Raw genomic sequence first — 18,459 nt, 5'->3', positions numbered from 1 at the left:
CCCCGTGTGTGGGTGACGGGGTGTGCATGCGGGTGGGTGCAGAGTGGGTGCACTCCCTCCCGGTGGTCCCCAGCACAGGGATGTCGTTCCGGCGAAATGTTGGGTCTCACATTCCTGCGGCGGTTCCTGCAACAGCGGGGGCTTGGGGGGGCTCGGGAGGGCTCTTCCCTCCCCCCCACCCTGCTACGACCTGAGAGCTGCCACCGGTCTTTGTTATTCAAATAGTGGGTTTATGACAGGGACATGCTTAAAATGAAAATAAGGCAACTTCCATTTCACGCCGCTGCTGACCTTTAAGCGCGGGTGACTTCGCTCTGAGGTTCAGCAAAGCGTTTGCCTTCCCAGGCGCCGCTGCGCAGGCGGTTGCCTTTCCCCATTCCCTTGGGAATGACACTTTGCCGGAGCTGTGGCTCCTGCCGTGGCATCGTGCCACGAGGTGAGTATTGCTCACGTTCCCCCTGAGCGCCCGTGCCAGGAGCCCTCGGCGTTCCCCCAGCAAGGGGATGCTGGTGCTGGGAGCTGAAACAGGGGGTCCCGCTCCCGATGCTGGGGGGAGCGCTGGGGATATCTGCCCTGGATGGGGCTCGGTGCCCTCTGCCCATGGGCAGCTGGTGGTGGGGGAAGCGCGGGGGCATGTCAAGTTCTCTTCAAGTACTTTGATTTTTAGATCGCTGAAGTGGTTCTCCGGGAGTGTTATAGCACATCCAGTGAGCAGCACAGGCACAAAATTGATTCGAAAGTCCAACAAAGCGAGGAGCAAACAGCTTCCCCCCTGCCCGCCCCAGCGCCTGGGTATGCGCTCGCACCCGTGTGCCCGTCAAATTCCAGGCAGGAGCCGTCCCCTCCCTTTGCCGACCGCATTTCAGTGACGGCTCCCTTCGCCCTGTTCCAGTGGCCGTAGGTGGGTTGCAGCAGGTCTGCATCCCACCGTGCAAGTGCTGCGGAGCCTTCGCTGGGAGGGGGACACAGCAGCCCCCCCAGTTTATCCCCAGGAGCTTGGAGCAGCCCCTTTTCTACCTCCAACCATTTGCATGGCGGAGGTGGCCGGTCCTGCCCTGGGATGATGCTGTCCCCCCCCCCACCGTGGTCCCTCGCCCCATCCCATGCTCCCCTCCCACACAGCCCACCAGCCCTCCCCCACCAGCGGCGAGCCTTGCCCCTCCCTGCCAGGGGTTTTGTTGCTCCCACGCTACATAAATCACATAAATAACTAACGTGTCCTTCGTTAGATGCCACTGTCTAATTAAAGCTGTACATCAGTGGAACAACTTGCAGATGCGGCATCCTCTGTCCAAGCTGGTTTCATCTCTCCTCGTAGCTCTGCCTGCAGAAAAACCTTCCCCCAAATCTCCGGTCTCGGCTCCTTGAGATAGCATCTCTCTGGCGTCACTGCGAGAGCTTTCTGGCATGCTCCAGCTCCTTCCCACCCCTTTCTGCTAGCTTTCCATCCCCAGCTCTACCCACTTACTCCTGAACCACCACAGCGATGATGGTGTAAAAGGAACCAGCGCCATCCCCTGCAAACGTGATCCCTGAAAAGCTGCCGTAGGGTCTGGGGTGCATTTTTCAACCCCATCCAGAAAGACCTGGGACATGATGAAGCTCAAGTGCTCAGCTGGGATGAGGAGCATCCCTGGCCAGAGGATGGACTCTACACATGCTGGACACTTTGAGGTGCTTGTTTTCTTTGTGGCAGCGAGTGCAGCAGCTCTTTTTAGCACAGGGGTGTTGTACAGCATGAATAATTCACCTAACGGATGCCTGTTGCGTGTGCGGCAGGAGCCGGGGGTTCTCAGCACCTGCAGGCACGGGAGGTTTTGCTGCCTGGGGCTGGGTTGCTGCAGCTGGTGGGGGGGCTTGCAGAGCTGGATCAGGCCCCCTGTGCTGAGCCCCCCCCAGGCTTGTGTCTGCTCCCCGCTACAGGGGATGCCCTGAGGCTTTGAGGATGGTGGGACGGGAGGGATGCTGCTTTCGGCACCACGCTTCCCCACTTAGTGGGTAAATAACCTTCATGAAGCCGAGAAGGTGGAAATCGGCTGGGGGACGCTCTGATTAATCACCTGCTTCTGCCACTTCATTTCCTTGTTCTTCACTGGGTTTATTAAAACAAATTGCAGCCGCCTGGCTCCCCCGGGCTGCCCTGGCCGTGGCAGCTCCACCCTCAGTCCCTGGGCACGGCACGGCATGGTGAGGAGGAGCGGGAGGCCGAAGGCAGGACGTATGGCAGGTCTGGTGAGGAGCGTGCTGAAGGGCAGCATCTGCAGCTCTCTGCACCCCGTGCTTTGCTCTCGGCTGGGATGGGAGCTGGGTTTTTGGGAGAAGGGATGCAACCACCCTCTGGCAGCGCCGGGATTTTCTGCTGGAGCTGCCTCCCTGCGGCGGAGGATCAATAACGGGACATCACACACAGATCAATGTGATCAAGTGAAGCCAATTTACTGCAACTTTCAGCACAGTTATATACCCTATGCGCTTATGCACGCGCCTTATACAATGCTCTGATTGGTACAATATCTCGTTTCACGCGGCGCTATCTTATCCTTTATTGGCTGCACCTCAGTGAGCGCTCCTAAAAAGAATGGGTCACTAATGTTGCTTTCATTTGGCTCAATAAGTCACGGCCCATGAGGCCAAACAATTCCTTTGGGGTAGTCGTGACATACGGACGTGTCATAACGTGCGCACCGTCGGGAAACACAAATGTAATCGGTAGCTGACTTACTAAGGTGGCTTGTGTGCCCCCTATCCCTGCAATACCAAAATTTGGATTGATCAATGGCCGTGATGGAGGCCAAATATATCATGAAATAATCGTAACATCAGCTCCTGTATCGATTGTCATCGGTTTCTTGACGACAACTCCGTCAGGCCCTTCCAATCGCACTACCTTTTCTGGTTTACCTTTTGTTATGTCCATGGCAAAATATACCTGCGGTTCCCCTGTGGAGCCGAATCCACCATCTCCACGTTGTACTTCACCTGGGTTCGGAACACACGACCTGAATGGAACTAATTGTGCTATTCTGGTACCTTTAGGAATAGAAACAGGAGGGATTAAAACATGAATCATAATTTTCACAGTCCCACAATAATCTGCATCAATAAGTCCTGGGACTACCAGAATTCCTTTTAGAGTTGTTGAAGATCGCCCTATTAAAAATGCACTAAGCCCAATCCCTAATGGTCCTTTTATGTTGCTATCCACCAAGTGGAGTCCCGCATCCACCAAGGTAATGTCTACTGTGGTTTCCACGTCCCCTCCGGAGGTTCCTGCAGTGGCGGATCTGGCGGTTGTGAGGCTGCCTGAGGGCTGGCAGCCCAAACCCCTTGCGTTTGTGTCGTCGCACTCGGGGCCTTCGCGCTCGGTGTAAAGTTTCCCTTCTTCCCGCATTCTTGGGCGGTATGGTTATCTTTCTTATAATTGTTGCACCACTTTTTTTTAGTAGAAACTCTACATTGGCTCCTAATGTGTCCAAGTTTGCCACAATTAAAACACTTGACCGAGGGTTTCTTACTGGCTTTATCAATAAACAGCTTTATAGCTTCTTTCACAGCTGCGGCAACATAAGCTGCTTTCTGCGATTCCACTGATTGATTCATGTATTCTATCATGTCAGAGACCTCTGCAGTTTTTGGCAAATTACCCAATGCTTGGCGCGTCTTCTCATTAGCATTATCGAAAGCGATCATTTTGAATACTTTCTCTTTCATGGTGTCGTCCATGTCAGGGTGATCAAAAATTGCCTTATGCAGTCTATCAATAAATTGTGCGAAAGGTTCATTAGGCCCTTGTTTCACCTGAGTAAAGGCATGGGTTCGCATCTTGTCTGGTAAGGTAATAAGAGCTTGATACGCCAAATTCTGTGATAGATGATGAACCTCGGTGCTACATTGTGCCTGGGCGTTCCTTGCCGTGAAGGGTCCAGTACCCATCAACATCTGCGTGGTTACTCCCCATAAGGGATCTGTTTGCTGTCGTGGAGTTGCTTGTTCCCGATCACAGAGCACCTCCCAATGTCGCAAAAACACTGACACTTGTGAGGGTTCCAAAACCAACCATACTATTTGCATAATATCTTGAGGGATCAGCGTATCAGCAGAAAAGATGAATTGCAGCAATTGTTGAGCTAACGTAGATTTGATTCCATATTGACTCACAGTGGTCTTTAACTTCTCAAGGACTTCCGAGTCAAACGCCTCCCATCTTTTCAGTCCATTATTTTGTATAACAACTGGGGATGCTTGAATCATAGTCCCTTCCACAAGGGCACTTTTTATTACTCCCCTCCAATGCCTCTCTCTCTCATCTGCAGCGGCTATTACAGGTGGCTCTGCGTCTACCGCGGGCGCGGATGGTTCCACCGTCTTTGGCTTCGAGAGGAGGGATGGATTAAAGGGCGGTGGTGGTAAGGACAGTGAGACCGGTATACGGCCAAAATCTTTGTTCTCTTGCCTTCTTGGCTCACCCTTTCTGGAGGGCCCTTCTGTCTGGGAGGATGAATATCTCCCCCTCACTGCTGGTTCTTTTAACTGTACCGTCAGTTCTTGTAACCAGTTCACCACCTCTCTTAGGAGCTCTTCCACCGTACTATCTGATGATGATGGTTCCTTCTCCTCTACAATCTGCCTATCCGCATTAATCACCTCCGAGTCTGTCGGCTCCGAGTCTGTCGGGCGACAAGCGGCCCCCCCTAGTTCCCCTGCTTTTTGCGGAGTAACAGGCGGGGGGATATTTTCAGTGCCAGCGACCTGGCTGGGTGTAGGCAAAGGCTGTGTTTGTGCAGGCGTCTCAGCCTTAGCAGAAATGGGTGTTCGGGGGGGTAGAAAGAGCTGTGTAGAGAATGTCTCCCTAACTGCAGCGGTATAGGGTGACGTGGCAGACACGGAGGCAGCAGAAGGGGTCACCGCCGCGCAGACAGGGGCGGCTGCCTGCCATTCCGCCCTCATTGCCTGCAGCACATCTCGAACTACCTTCCAGTGCATTGCGTATTTGTTTACCTCCTTTGTCTTATCTCCCCCGCTGCTAATAGCGTCCCACAGCGCCTTGCCTATATTAACCCAAGTCGCTACTTCAAATGCGACATTTATACTCGGAATAAGTTCTCTCTCCCAAGCCCATAAAAGCAACCCCTTTATCACGGAGTTATCCCATTTCAGTCCTCTCTTAGAGAGAAGATGTTGAAGGAATTTCAGGACCGCTTCTTGCTCTTTGTCCAACCCCATCTCCTCTCCGACCGCTCACCTGGTCAGGGCGAGTTTCCGTCCTTCTATTCACTTGCGCGCGCTTCCTCGTCTTCCCAGCTCAGCTGAGGCTCATGTCGTCCTGCCGGGGCAGCAGGGATCGTTCAGCCGGCTTCTCCGCTCCCTCGCCGGTTCAGTTGCACTAGGAATTCTCGTAGAGACGGTAAAGAGCTGATCTGAGGGTCGCTGTTCGGGCGCCAATTGCGGATGATCGTAATCACGGACTCAACGACAGATCAATATGATCGTAGTTGAAGACCCTTTACTAGAGCATCAGACATCATTTTATACATTGGTTACATTCGTACATGCGCTTAGCTGTTTTACTATTGGTTACACACATTATTCACGCGCTGTCCACGCACCTAGTTACACTTAATGATTGGTTATATCAACACTGTACACGCGCATAAACATAAGATATAATTGGTTATACTAACTAAAACATGCGAAACTTGTCTCAGTCTAATTGGTCAAGATAACCTGCCGAATTGAGGTTGTTTGTGCCAAGTTCCCTTTATCGTGGAATGCGCACCTGTGTTTTTCTAATTGGGATCTTTCTATTTTTTTGTCTTGTTTATTCTGTTCAAGGCCTTCTAAAGGCGTCTGGAATGCTCTTGTGACCGTGAGCTACTTTCAGGTTCAGTCACTAAGTTCCATATAATTGACTCCTACACCTCCCCAGCGCGGGAAGCTGGGTCCGTGGGCAATTAAGAAAAAGTTTTCTTTCTCGTTGCTGGTTTTACATCTGCCGCCAGCACCTCTGGATGAGCCGTCTCCCTTTGGCAAAAGCCCGTGCCAGGGCTGGCCGAGAGATCCTCCCGCAGCTGCTGCGCTTCCCGGTGTTTTATTTCTTGACAAGAGCCAGATTTATTGAAGGGGATCGAGCAGCCCATGCCCAGCCAGCATCAGCCCCAGCCTCGGAGCTGCCTGATTTACACGCTTGGTTTAACAGGTCGCGGCAAAGGAGCGGGCAGGTCGGGGAGTCCATTGCTCCCTGCCCCAAGCTGTGTCCCCTCGAGCACGGCTGTCGTGTGTCACCCCAGAGCGGCTGCCTTTTGGTGGCACCGGAGATTGGAAATGGAGGAATTTGTTATCGGCTCCGCATCGTGTCGGTGCATCGTGACCCCCAAGTGATTTGCCTGCCCTGTGCAGTAGGAGCAGTTGTCCCCCCGCCATTCTCAGCTGGGGAAACTGAGGCACGGAGACCTGGTAAACAGCCCAGGGTCTGTGGCGTGTGGGATCTTTATTGCTCTCTGAGGAGATGCTGAGGGCTGGATCCTGTCTTGGTACTGGGCTTGATCCCACGGGACGGGGGCTGCAGCTCGCTCTGTTCCGATGACAAGGTCTGACCAGCCCTGCTCAGCCTCCCCATTCCTCCAGCCCCTGCGGTGCTTTACACTCTCCCTAATTAAAAGCTGCCATCCAAATGGCTCGATGATGGAAATTCTAATTAAATCAATTCCATCTTGTCAGTGAACCAGAGGTTTGCATAAGATATGCATGAAATTAATAATTATGGTTAGGGAATTAGCTGCTCCCGACCCCATTTGGTAGGGGGGGCCTGGTGCTGGGAGCAGTGGGGCTGGTGCAGGAGCCCCTTTTTATGGGGATGCTCCCGACCGGTGTGCCTGGCTCTGGCTCTACAATGGCCCCTTTTTTTTTTTTTGGCTTCTTCCCTCCTGGCTGCTCAGGCTGATGTTCAGATTGATGGTTTAACCCTTGGCTGGGGCCATGCTGAAATCACCACCTTTGCCTAATTCTTCCCAATCTGGAGGGATTCTGTCCACCGCTGGTAGAGAAAATGCTGCACCGGTTTGTAAGCTGGCTTTAATGAAATGGGTGCAAAATCCAGGTGCTTTTGCAGTGCATTTGAGGTCGATCACACCAGTCCATTGACCCAGGGGTCCGGGGGGAGCAGGATGACACCCCCAACCCCGGCTCCCGCCTGCTCTCTTACCCTGAGGGACAATTCTCCAGGTTGGGGGTGCTTCTGGATGATGCTGACTCTGGTTTTCAGTTCAAAAAAAGGGAGGAAGGAGGTTTTAACCCTTGCCCTGGGGTTACTCCCCACTCTTGATGGTACAAAGGAGGTCCCACTGATTTCCCCACCACCACCGCAGTATTTATCCCAGGCTGGAGATGAGCTAGGCAAGGTACCATCGGTGCCCAAATAATATGCAGCTGGGATAGATAGGTTTCCAGATCGCCCTCCCCACCACATCCTTCTTTCTAAGAACCTTGAATTCCCTGCCTGCATTTTGCTTTTATGGACCTAAAAGGACTTTTGTCTTTTATCTGAGAAAATAGCTAGTGCCAAGAGTTGGGCTATTGTAGACCAGGAGATCAAAAAGGCAGAGGGGGAAAAAGGCAGAAGTCGTCTATGAAACAGTCATTTGGGAACTGGTATTTTATTTTCACTTCCATTCAAGGCAGAGGACCAAGAGAGAAAAGCTCTTTCCATTTGTTTATTAAAATACAGCTTCCAGTTCATAGCCTGTAGATCAACAGGTATTTTCTAGGCTTTATTTTCCAGCAGGGGTTCGAGCAGGATGGGCAGCCCGGGGATTAAACCCAGATGTGCCCCGGCCGTCTGAGCTTGGATGGATGGGATGCACAGTGGCACAGGGGAATAGCTGGGAAGCCTCCATCAGCAGCACCCTGCTGAGGACGCAGGGATCTGTTTAAACTAAACCACTTTGCAGAGAAAAAATCGTTGGGAAACGATCCTCTGGAAAGGCAGGGTTGCATTCCTGCCCCCAAATTTCCTTTGATGTGGGCACCGCCGCTTTCCATGCCCACTTGCCCGCGTCGCATGGGCACGCTGCATGCATCGCCTCCACCCCAAGCTCCCGTGTCCATCCTTTGGCCAGCACTGCTGCAGGCAAAGCAGGGAGGAGGCAAGGAGAGCAGGCGCGGAGCAGTCCCCCCCCTCCCCGTTCCCTCCCCAGGATGAATGATTGCCAGACGAGCGCCTCGCCTGCTGAGCAGAATTTTAATCGAGTCTCATGTACCGGCTCCCGGTCACGGATACCCAACGAGCAGATCACAGCCCCTCGGAAAGGAGCACAAAGATTGTCACAGAGTAATCCTATTTGTGCCTTGATAAAGATTCCTTCCTTTCCCTCTCCCACTCCTTCTCCATCTCTCCCTTTTTTCCTCTTATATTTTGCAGGTAGGTAGAAGGGTGGCTGCTCCTTTCCAAGGGCCTTTTAGCATTCAGGTGGAGTCGTGGGTTTATAGCACCGGTATTGCATTTAATGGGAGGGGGGGGTTGGGGGTGGGCGGAGTGGAAGAGGGGAAAATAACAGAGAAACAAAGGAGAAACTGTGAGATGCAGCCTGGGAGCAGGAGCAGAGGAGATTGGAATGGGTTGGGGGGGCTCGGAGGGTTGGGAGACCCGGGAGGGTCTGTGGGGCAGCTCTAGCGCAAGTTTCCCCATCCTTGGGATGCTGCTACGCAGCCAGACTCCTAGCAAGGTGGCTTGATTTTCTAACATGAACCAGGATTCCCACAGATCCCAAACCTCTTCCTGTCCCCTCCAAGCCCACCCAGGTGTCTCTGCTGCTGGGAATTGGCTAATTGCTTAATGGGGAGTCGTGATGGGTGAGGGCAAAGGCAGCCTGAGCCGATTTGAACATCTGGCATGACCCAGGTGCCTGCTGAGCCCGGAGGATTACTGGGATCCATCGCAGTCCCCTGTGGCTCTGGCAGCGTTTGTGCTCCTGCAAGCGGCAATTACTGAATTATTCCTAAACTGGATTTAGAGGGAGCAGGAAAGGGGGAAAGTCCTTTAAGAGCTGGGGATTGCTGCTTTGCTCCCACTTGCCCCCAAGGCACGGGGTGGTTTGGGATCGATGATGCCCTGGGCTGTTCCTCCTCCATTTGCTCCGTCCTGGAAGTAAAGCAGCATCTGTGGGAAGGCAAGAGGGCAGCGGGTGGCCGAACCCTTCCCCAGGCTGTGCTGGCTCTGGGTAGGGCTGTCACTATCTGCAGTGCTGCTGTTCTGTACCTCCAGCCCCTGCGATTAGATCACTGCTGAATTTAAAACCTTGCCCAGGTTTTGGTCAGGGCTCTGCCAGCCCTTGCAATGTGCTGGGCTGCACCCGGGAACAGTTATCTGCTGGGGTGTGGGGTGAAGGGATGATGGAAGGGGCTGTCGGGGTATTCGGTATGTCTTTGATAGGGAGCTTCAGGCTGGTGGGGAGAACGTGGGCTTGATAATTTAATAAGCCTTTTCCATCTTTAAGATAAATTAACATCTGTGGTGTGTTTTGGAGATGTAAAGTGCTGTGTAAGTGTTAAGCATTGCGTGATCCTCTGGTGCTAAATCATTCTAATGTACTGTGCGAGGTGCGGCAGCTCTGGTTAATTTAAAGGGCTTATTTATGGCTTGGGTGGACAGGACCTGGCAGGGTGGGGTCGGATCTGTCCTTCCTAGGGCAGGAAGCCAAAGGGAGATCTTAGCAGGGCTGTCTGGGGCAGGAGCAAGGTTTTCTCTTTGGTCTCTCCCATGCTGGGCACATCCGATGCTTGGGAAACCCTTCTGGGGTCCTGCCAGGTGTCCCTGAGCTTCAGGTGGTCCCTGAGCCCCGACATCTCCAGGGACTGGGCCAGCCTGTGTGGCCAAGGCTTGGAGCTTGCTTTCCCCAGATGGTGCTGGTCCCCTTTGCCCAGGCAGCACCCGGAGGCACCCACAGCTCTCATTCTGGCTGGCACCCGGGGAGCAGGGAGAAGAGATCGAAGTAGGTAGGCAGGCGTGTTACATGCAGAAATGAAAGCTTGGGATGCTCTGAACCTTTCCCTGCAAAGCCCAGGGCTGCCCAGCTCCTTGGTGGACCTCAAAGGGACTTACTGGTGGCTGCTCTGCCGTAGGGCTGGTTTCTGTTCTTCCTCAAGAGATTCTGGAGTCCTTCTGACCTGCTGGGCTCTGCCCAGCCAGGCACTTCTGTGGACAGAAATGTAAAGCAGCAGCTCTCCCCTTTCTGATGGTTTTGTTTTTCCCCTTCCCAGACGTTGGTGTGTGTGGGTATAGACTGGTCTGGAGGGCGCAGAGGAGATGTGTGTCCCGGTGTGGGCTGGGGTGGTTTTGTGTCTCCTGTACCCAGTTATGGGTGGAAATCACCAGATCAAAGCCTTTGGGTTGCCACAGGACCCAGTAGAGCTGATCATCCTCTACTTTGTGGTCTCCCCTCCATGAGATGCTGGTCCTGGGTGTCCTGGAGCATCCCATGTCTGTCTGGTGGCACGTGCTCCCACCTGACCCATAGTCTTCCTTGATTTCCACCTCCCTCCAGAGCAGGGCTTTGGGAGCATCGGCAAGGTGAGGGCATCGCGGTGAGGCGGAGGTCACCTCTTTCTCCTGACGCTTTGTCTTTCTCCATCCCAGATCCCCCAGATCAGCTATGCCTCCACCGCGCCGGACCTGAGCGACAACAGCCGCTATGACTTCTTCTCCCGCGTCGTCCCGTCTGACACCTACCAGGCCCAAGCCATGGTGGACATCGTCAAAGCCCTTAAGTGGAACTACGTCTCCACCTTGGCTTCCGAGGGCAGCTATGGTGAAAGCGGCGTGGAGGCCTTCATCCAGAAGTCTAGGGAGGATGGTGAGTGGGTTTCTCCCGGGATGGGAGTTCGGCGTGGAGCAGCTGGGGCTGGAGGAGAAAAGGCAATGGATGGGAAGGGAGGGATGCATCTGGTTGGGCTTCTTGGCCTGAGCTGGGCTGCGGTTGCGGTGCATGAGCAGGGGTGGATGGCACGGTTTGGGGGACAATCCCCGGGCGGTGTGGGTTTTGGGGCTACCCTGCTGATTGCAAGGACAGCGTGGTGTCTAGCAAGGATCCAAGCTTTCCAGCATGGATCGGGACCAGCAATCCCAAGCTGCCTCTGCTCTGCAGGGCAGGCTGCTTTATTGCTGGCAGCTCCTTTTGGAAAGAATTTCGAGATCCCGTTCCCTGCTTAGCAGGAGACCTCAGATCCGCTGAGCTGGTCTAACCCCCTCCCTCAACGGCTGAGCCACGGTGCTGGGCGCATTCCAGAAGAAAAGACTTTTACAAATACTCCCAGGTTTTAACAGAAAATAAAGTTGGCACCAATGCACGCTTTGCCCAATTTTAGTGGAATTATCCCCAAGGGCGGGTGCTTTTACTTGTCTATAGGCTTTGGACAGGCGGAAAGTCCGTGCTCAGCAAAACTCTTTGGGAGGATTTGTCTGGAGCCAGAAAGCGTTTTGCTGACGGGAGCGCTGGGATGCTTAGAGGGGATTAGCAGTCTCGGGAGCGGTGGAGGAGCTCGTGGGTACCCACTGGTGGCTGAGCACCAATCCCAGGGCCAGCTGGGCTGGTGAGGATCCCCGGGTGTTGCCGTTGTGGGTGCTGTTACCGCGAGCCCGAAGCTGCCCTGAGCACAGCACTGGGGTCCCTCCTCGCTCCGGCATCGCTTCGCCTCCGCAGCGTCACGTGCATGGGGCGAGACGGGATCTAAAGAGTGTTTTTCGAGGCAGTTAAAACCCTGCAGCGCACAGGCTGCTGCCTATTACTGGCTTAACTGTATCTGAATGGCACATTAAGTTCTGGCAAAAACGGTGGGACACCAGCCTATCTGGAGCTAGTCAAACTGTGTTATGGCCTTATAAATGGATAAAGGGAATAAAAACTTCTAGGTGACGAGCTCCTAATCAAAGCCCTATAAATAGGAACAGCGTTAATTCCGTCTCGCGCGCGCGCCCTGGCACCGGCAACCGGCTGTGCTTTTAATATGCAGAGAAATCCATCTGGGGATTCAACCTGGAAGCTGCTCTTCAGGATTTTAACTTGAAAAGCAGAATATTTTCATGGGGCTGCGGTTTTGCAAGGAGGAGTGCGTGGGGATGCTGCCGCGTAGGCGGGTGCGATGCTCGTTGTACGGCTGGGTGCGGGGCGCGCTGCCTGCGTGCCCCGTGATGGGGATGCGGGTGCGAGCGGTGCCGGGGTACCTGCGCTGAGCTGGGGTTGTGTCTGCACGCAGCCGGGTGTGATGGTGAGTTGTTGCAGGGGATACACGGGACCGCAGATGGGAAGGTGCCATCGGGCATGTGTGGTACCCAGCAGGTCTGGGGAAGCTGGATGGGTGCCCCACGGGATGGGGCGCCCTGTGGAAGGGCTGCGAGCAAAGGGCTGCTTCTTTATGGCTCTGTTAACGGCTTTGCCGCTAACCCTACCGGGGTTTGTAAATGCTAACAGCAGCCCCATCTGGCTAGTGATGATAATGAGATTCTCATCTGACTACAGGAGGAATAAGGGAAAGCAGCCTTTTTTTTTGGGGGGGGGTGGGGTGGGGTGGCTTTTTGCATTATCGTAAGCATTTTTCCACCCAAAAAGGAAAGTTTCCTTGCGCACCTCGGGCCGTCAGGTCCTGCCCCGCGGGGTGCCCAGGGCAGGGCTTATGGGACCGCTGGGTGACACGGGGAGGTGACGGTAATACCGGGTTAAGCATCTTCGTTAGCCCATGCCCGGCCCTGTTGTGCCCTTATCCTGCAGAAAGCATGGCCGGAGGATGCTCTGCTGCCCCGTCCGTGGCCATTGCTCCCCGGGGGGTCCGAGTGCCGGGCTGCACGCGTACTGGGAGGAAGCGGGTTGGTGCACAGGCACGATTCGAACCCACGTTCCTCCTCCATTAAGCACCAGTAAGGAGCCGTTGTCGTGACTGGTGGTCCCGCTGCAGCATGAACACTTCTTCTTCGAGATACCTGTGGTTACCGCGAATTCCTATAACCAGATGGTTAATGATATGACAGCGTAATTGCAGAGTAAACGAGTGTACATGGAGTCGAAATGCACGCGTATTAATCCAGGGCTGAGGCAGTCCTGTAATTTGTGTATCCACATAACCCAACGATTATGTGCATTAGTGATAATTTAGTTATCAAAAAGCATAATTCCACTGTAATTGCGGTATAACAGCGGTGTAAGTGCAGCCCGTGTGTTATCAGCAGTAACGCCGCTTCCCTGCTCGTGCTGCGGGAATACGTTTATTTATAAGAGCCATTGTATATCAGCCTGATCATAGGGCCCCGGGGAAGCGGCTCTTGCTTGGGTGCCTGGGTGGGCTCTGAGCTGCTCCCTAAAGCATCTCCCCTGGGAGGGAATGCTGGGGGTTGGCCTCCCTCCTTCACCTGTGGAAGATAGCTCTACGGCCGTGAATAATGGTGAGGTTGGACCAAGAACATGCTTTTTCTTTTTTTTTTTTTTTTTTTTCCCCTTTACTTTTTTTTTTTTTTTGAAAATCCCCCAGCCTTGCCTCCTGTGGCGGCAACTGCAAGGCTGGAGGAAAAGCCAGGCTGTGCCTGCTTCGCCTTTCTATCTTCCCCCATAAAATCAGCTCTGCTGACACCAAATACCTTTACACCAGTGCAGAGCCACTGGCAATCGGTGAAGGATCCATCCCCTCTTTTATAGCCTGTTTGTATATACCTGGCTCTCATTTGCACTTCTCCGGCAGCGTAAAGGGTCCTGCGATTTATTGCTGCTTCAAGGTGCCTCCAGCCTGTCAAAGTGATGTAAAACGGCTGTCGCTTGACTCAGGATCTGGCCTCTGCCGAGGGCTCGCCAGCAGTTTGTCAGGCGGTGGAGTTTACCCGTATGGGGGTATTTATGCCGGGGGAAAGAGCCAGCCCCTGCTCCTGCGGGACGGAGAGCTGCAGGGGCAGCACCGGCTCTGCCCGGAGGGTTTCTCACCCGACTCTGGGATCAGGGTGATCATCTCCCCGCTCTCCTCCCGAACAGCACTCTGCTTCATTTTTCATGCCAAGCCTGAGTCTTCTGAGTTGGTTTTTATTTCCATCAGGCAATAATGCTCATTGCTGTAGTTAGCAGTTAGCATTCAAGCTGTTTGCTTTCTGATGCATTATCAACTTGACCTTCAGTTTCAATTTTTAGCAAAGCCTCACGTTAAAGCCTTCGCCGTCGCAGTGGAAAGCTTTTCTGCTCGAGGCACAAACCGACCCCCTCCGCTGGTGCGGGGAGAAGAAACTCGCCCTGGGGACAGGTTATTCTTCTAGCTGAGGCTGGCTCTGGGCTACCGAGACAGACTGACCTGGGTGGGCCATTATATCTTATATATTGTAATTACCCTGGCAATTATGCTGTTGGCCCCGGGTGACTGCTGGCGATTGCACTGATGGCCGGATAGTCCTTATTCACTAGAGTGATGTTTTTTTGGGTGCTAGCATTGCAGAGATGTTATGTCTGCAGAGGATGATTTTCTCTGGCAATTTTTAAGTGTTTTAAGTGCTGCCCCAAAGCATCCTGCTCTCACAAAGCATCCTGCAAAGGCAGGGGGTGTCAGCTGTATTTACATTTGGCATCAAGGTGCAAGGCAGGGCCAGCATCGGGGTGTCCCCAGTGTCCCCATCTCCAGCCCCTCTTGTACAGCATCTCCCTCTGACCCTGACCCATGGTGTCATTTCGGTGGAAGGACAGACCCATCTGCAGCCCTTTGGCTCTGCGTGAGTTGACATCTCCGCTGTCGCCGAGCTCTTGGAGATGAAGTATTAGATTTATGTTTATGTAATTTAGCTGGTGAGCGCAGCATGTTATGCCATGCGTCGTAATGTGCAGCGCTCGGTTTTGTGAAGAGGGTAATATTTCCAGCCAAACGCAAGACTCCTTAGTCATGTGTCTGGATCAATTTTACACTGTCATTTCCCCCCCTCTATTGTTTTATCCTTCGCTGAGTTTTCTATATTTTTAGTTAAGAGGCTGATAGATATTTGTGATGCATTTGTTCATCCCCATGTGACATTCATGGCTGTCTCTTTCTGGTTTTAGCCAGGTTCATTACTTTTGGTTGATGCCTCAGGATGTCATCCCCCAAAAGCTGCTCCCAAGTCTTAAGGCATAAACAAGGATAGAATATGACTTTACGGCGCATCTATATATGCAATCATGGAGGTTGCTAATCCTGGTTATTTGCTGGCCTTGGGGAGTGCTGTTGTTCTGGGTCCCATGGATGCCGTCCCCATGGGACAGCTGGGATGACCCACAGATGCTGGTGGGTACCTGCCCCTGGAGTTCCCCCCCTCCCCAGCAAAGCATGCAGAAGTTCAAGTGAGTGACCTTCAGCCCTGTGACAGCGAGGTGTGATGAGCGGTAGGGCAGAGCAGGGCTGGCAATCCAGCTCCCTTTCATCCCCGAGGACGGCTGTTCTTGTGCAGTCAGCACTCAATTACTGCGGCTCACCGGAGGGCTGTTATTTGCTGCCGGCGTCTCGACTCCCCAGCCAAATCCTCCCATTCAGCAGCCGGCACAGAGCTGGACATTTTTTCATGGCACGATGCCGAGAGCCTAAAGGGTCCCTGCTCTGCAGGAAGGCTGGGTTTTGGGTGAATCTTTTCCTGCAGGTGTTTTCTGGCCGATAACACCGAGGGTTGGTAGCATCTGTCCCCTGTGGGGCTGGAATGGAGCATCTCTGAGAAGTCCTTTCATAGCACGGCTCAGAAAGAGTCCCTGGCACCCACGGGCCACAATCATGGTTATACCCATCCCCTGAGTTTCTGTGCTGGTCCCTATCATCCCACCCCTTGCCCAAAATTTAGTCCCAGCTCTTGCTGGATGCAGCACCTCTTTGTGCTGGATGGGGCAGCTGGAGGGACAGGTCTGGTCACCGAGGCTCTGCTGCTATTGCAACTTTGGGTCCTGAAACTCCTGCAGGCTCCTCGGAGGCAGAAACCACATTTCCTGGCTTATTTTCCTATTTCTTTCCCCCCACTGCTTCTTTTTATTACTGCCAACACTGTGTACCCCAATACAGCCTGAAGGGAGAGGTGCCTCAGTTTCCCCACCCAAAAACCTTCCCTGCCCTCGACCTGTTTGCTGGTGGATGCAAAGTGTCAGGCAGGCTGAGACTGGGGAGAGCGAGAGCTGGACTGGGGCTACTGGCCATCGCTGCCTGGGAAAACGCTCAGTCCAGGCCTGGAGCTCGCAATGCCTTTGCTGGCTGAAATCTGCCTGTAAATAACGCTGCCCTTGCCTCTTAAGTCCACTCCTTGTTTTCGTGTCTCGCAGCGTTCACTTTGTGCGGTGGAAGCGGAGAGGGAGGCGAGTGGGGCTGGACAAAGAGGAGCTATTAGTTGTGGTCGAGGCTGGCGCGCGGGCTCTGGCTCGCAGCCTGAACCTGGGCTTTGGAGGCAGCCCGAGTCGATATTCTGCTCTTTAATATTTTTGGTGTGTGTTCAGGGGTGCCCGCAGGCTGGCAACCCTGGGCTGGGTCATGCCAGGCAAATGCCAGTGGCTCCGTGGATCTCCTGGTGAGGTCCGGTCCGAGATGGGGTGAGATGGGAGACAGAGCCCTGGGGGACTGGTCAAGCGGAGAACATGGGTGCTTTTCCATGATATGAGCTTGGGTTAGGAGGGATGAGCTGAATTACTATGATAAATGATGGGAAAAGCTGTCTTTGCTTTCAGGACTCATCCGGCACTTCAAGCCCCAGCTCCTGGAGTCGTGTGATAGGTGGGGGTCTCTGCTGCAGAGAATAAACTCAAGGCTCTGACTGCAGAGCGATGCTCCCTTTGCAGAGGAGTAGATGGGGGAAAGACTGCAAAATCTTGCTATAAACCTCCCCCAAAATCCAAGAGTCTCCTGGCTCTTCCCAGTTCAGGGCTGGAGCAGGATGAGGGGGAAGGAGACGCAGCCCAAGGGGCAGCTCACCTAAAGTGGGGCTGCAGGAGTTGGGGGGGGTTTGACTCATCTGAGTCGCTGATTAGGTCTTTAGCAGAAGATCCTTCCCGTGGACATAGATCGTGGTGTTGTTATTATCTACATGAGAAACCTGAATTGTCTGCTCCCTGGTGTCCTGCCCAGGGCCTAGGTTTGAGCTGAGGACTTGCTTTTTCCCTTCTTTTCCCCATTGCAAATTCATTAATTACTGATTTAGCCCAGCAATGCAGGCAGTTGGAAAGCAGGCTCGAATTGCTCAGATTCATAACGTCTGATGAGATTTCAAAACACTGAAGAGCAGCATTTGAGCCGGTTCCAGGGATGAGGCAGGCGGCAAGTGCCAGGAGCCTCTGGTGATGGGGACGCGTCATGCAAAGCCCGGGACACACAACGAGGGACCTGCCATGCCCAAAGTGGCACCAGGCTGCAAAAATGTGGGGATCAGGCAGCTGCCATCACTCCTTGCTTTGCCTTCCCAGGAGGGAAGGAGTGAGATGCCCACCTTGCAGTGAAGTGCAGGAGTCTGCGAGCTGAGATCTGGCTGCATCAGGGGACACGTTGGGGCTGGTTTTGGGTGACAAAGGCAGGTTGGTGTCCCCAGGCACACCTGAGCTGGTAGCAGAGGCACTTTGCCAGCAGTGGGACTGGGACTCATGGGATACCGCAGCCTCGGTGCCGGATAATCCGGGTATCGCTGTCATCAGGGCTCCGCCACAGCAAAGGAGAGATTACAGCCGTGTGTGATGGGACCTGGGGCGGCTCGCTGGTGCTGCTGTTATCCCTTGGCTTGTGCTGTGGCATGGGGCTGTTTCCCCATCACATTGCTCTCACGTGCCCAGCTTGTGTGCGGGTACCCATGGGATCCAGGGAGCCTTCCCCGAATTGCAAAGCCACTTGTTGCTACAGTGTGGAGGGTGGACAGATGGATGGATGGAGGGATGGATGGATGGATGACACAAGCCCTCGCCCTGTGCAGGGCATCCCGTGCTCTGTGGTTAGACCAAAGCGTACCAGTCTCAGGACGGCACAGGAGCTTTGCCTCCATGAGGGCACAGAGCCGTGTCCCTAATGACTTCTCTTCTAATGAGTCAGTTCCTGGAGGCTTTGAAGTGAGATGAATAATAAATCCCGGGGCAGGGGAGCAGCCTGCCGCTTGCCAATTAAGACTCTGGGCTTCGGAATCTCATTTAAATGGCCGGGGTTAGGAAGGGGAGGTCAGGAGTGTGCAGGGGAGCCGCGCAGGTGCTGCTTGCAGAAGGCCACCGCTGCTGGGCTGTGCAGAGCCCGATCGCCTCCTCGGGGTGCCCAGGGCTGCTCGGGGAGCGTGTCACGGTGGAGGGGACATGCACGTCGCCGTTCCCAGCACGGCTGAGCCAGGGTCCTCTTCTCCAACGTGCCAGGCCCGTGCTCACCCAGCACTTGGCAGCCGCTGGCTCTGCGGGGAGCCCCGGCAGAGCGCTCCCTGATTGATGGTGTACGCTAGCGACAGCAAAAGCTTATTATCTACCTGCAATCAAGAGGGCA

At 54.0% G+C, this 18,459-nt stretch overlaps 1 protein-coding gene across 1 annotated transcript in view; it reads left to right on the top strand.

Annotated features, from left to right (window-relative positions):
• Positions 1 to 18,459, top strand: part of GRM4 (glutamate metabotropic receptor 4) — a 55,732-nt gene that overhangs the window by 11,434 nt on the left and 25,839 nt on the right. Inside the window, exon 3 of the mRNA XM_075055309.1 lies at positions 10,631 to 10,847. Within this exon, the coding sequence (XP_074911410.1) occupies positions 10,631 to 10,847 (217 nt within the window). The remainder of the gene's footprint in view (positions 1 to 10,630; positions 10,848 to 18,459) is intronic.

The sequence above is a fragment of the Buteo buteo genome, chromosome 23 (genome assembly GCF_964188355.1).
Source record: "Buteo buteo chromosome 23, bButBut1.hap1.1, whole genome shotgun sequence".
NCBI classification, from domain to species: Eukaryota; Metazoa; Chordata; class Aves; order Accipitriformes; family Accipitridae; genus Buteo; species Buteo buteo.
This window is presented reverse-complemented; position numbering and strand designations above follow the sequence as displayed.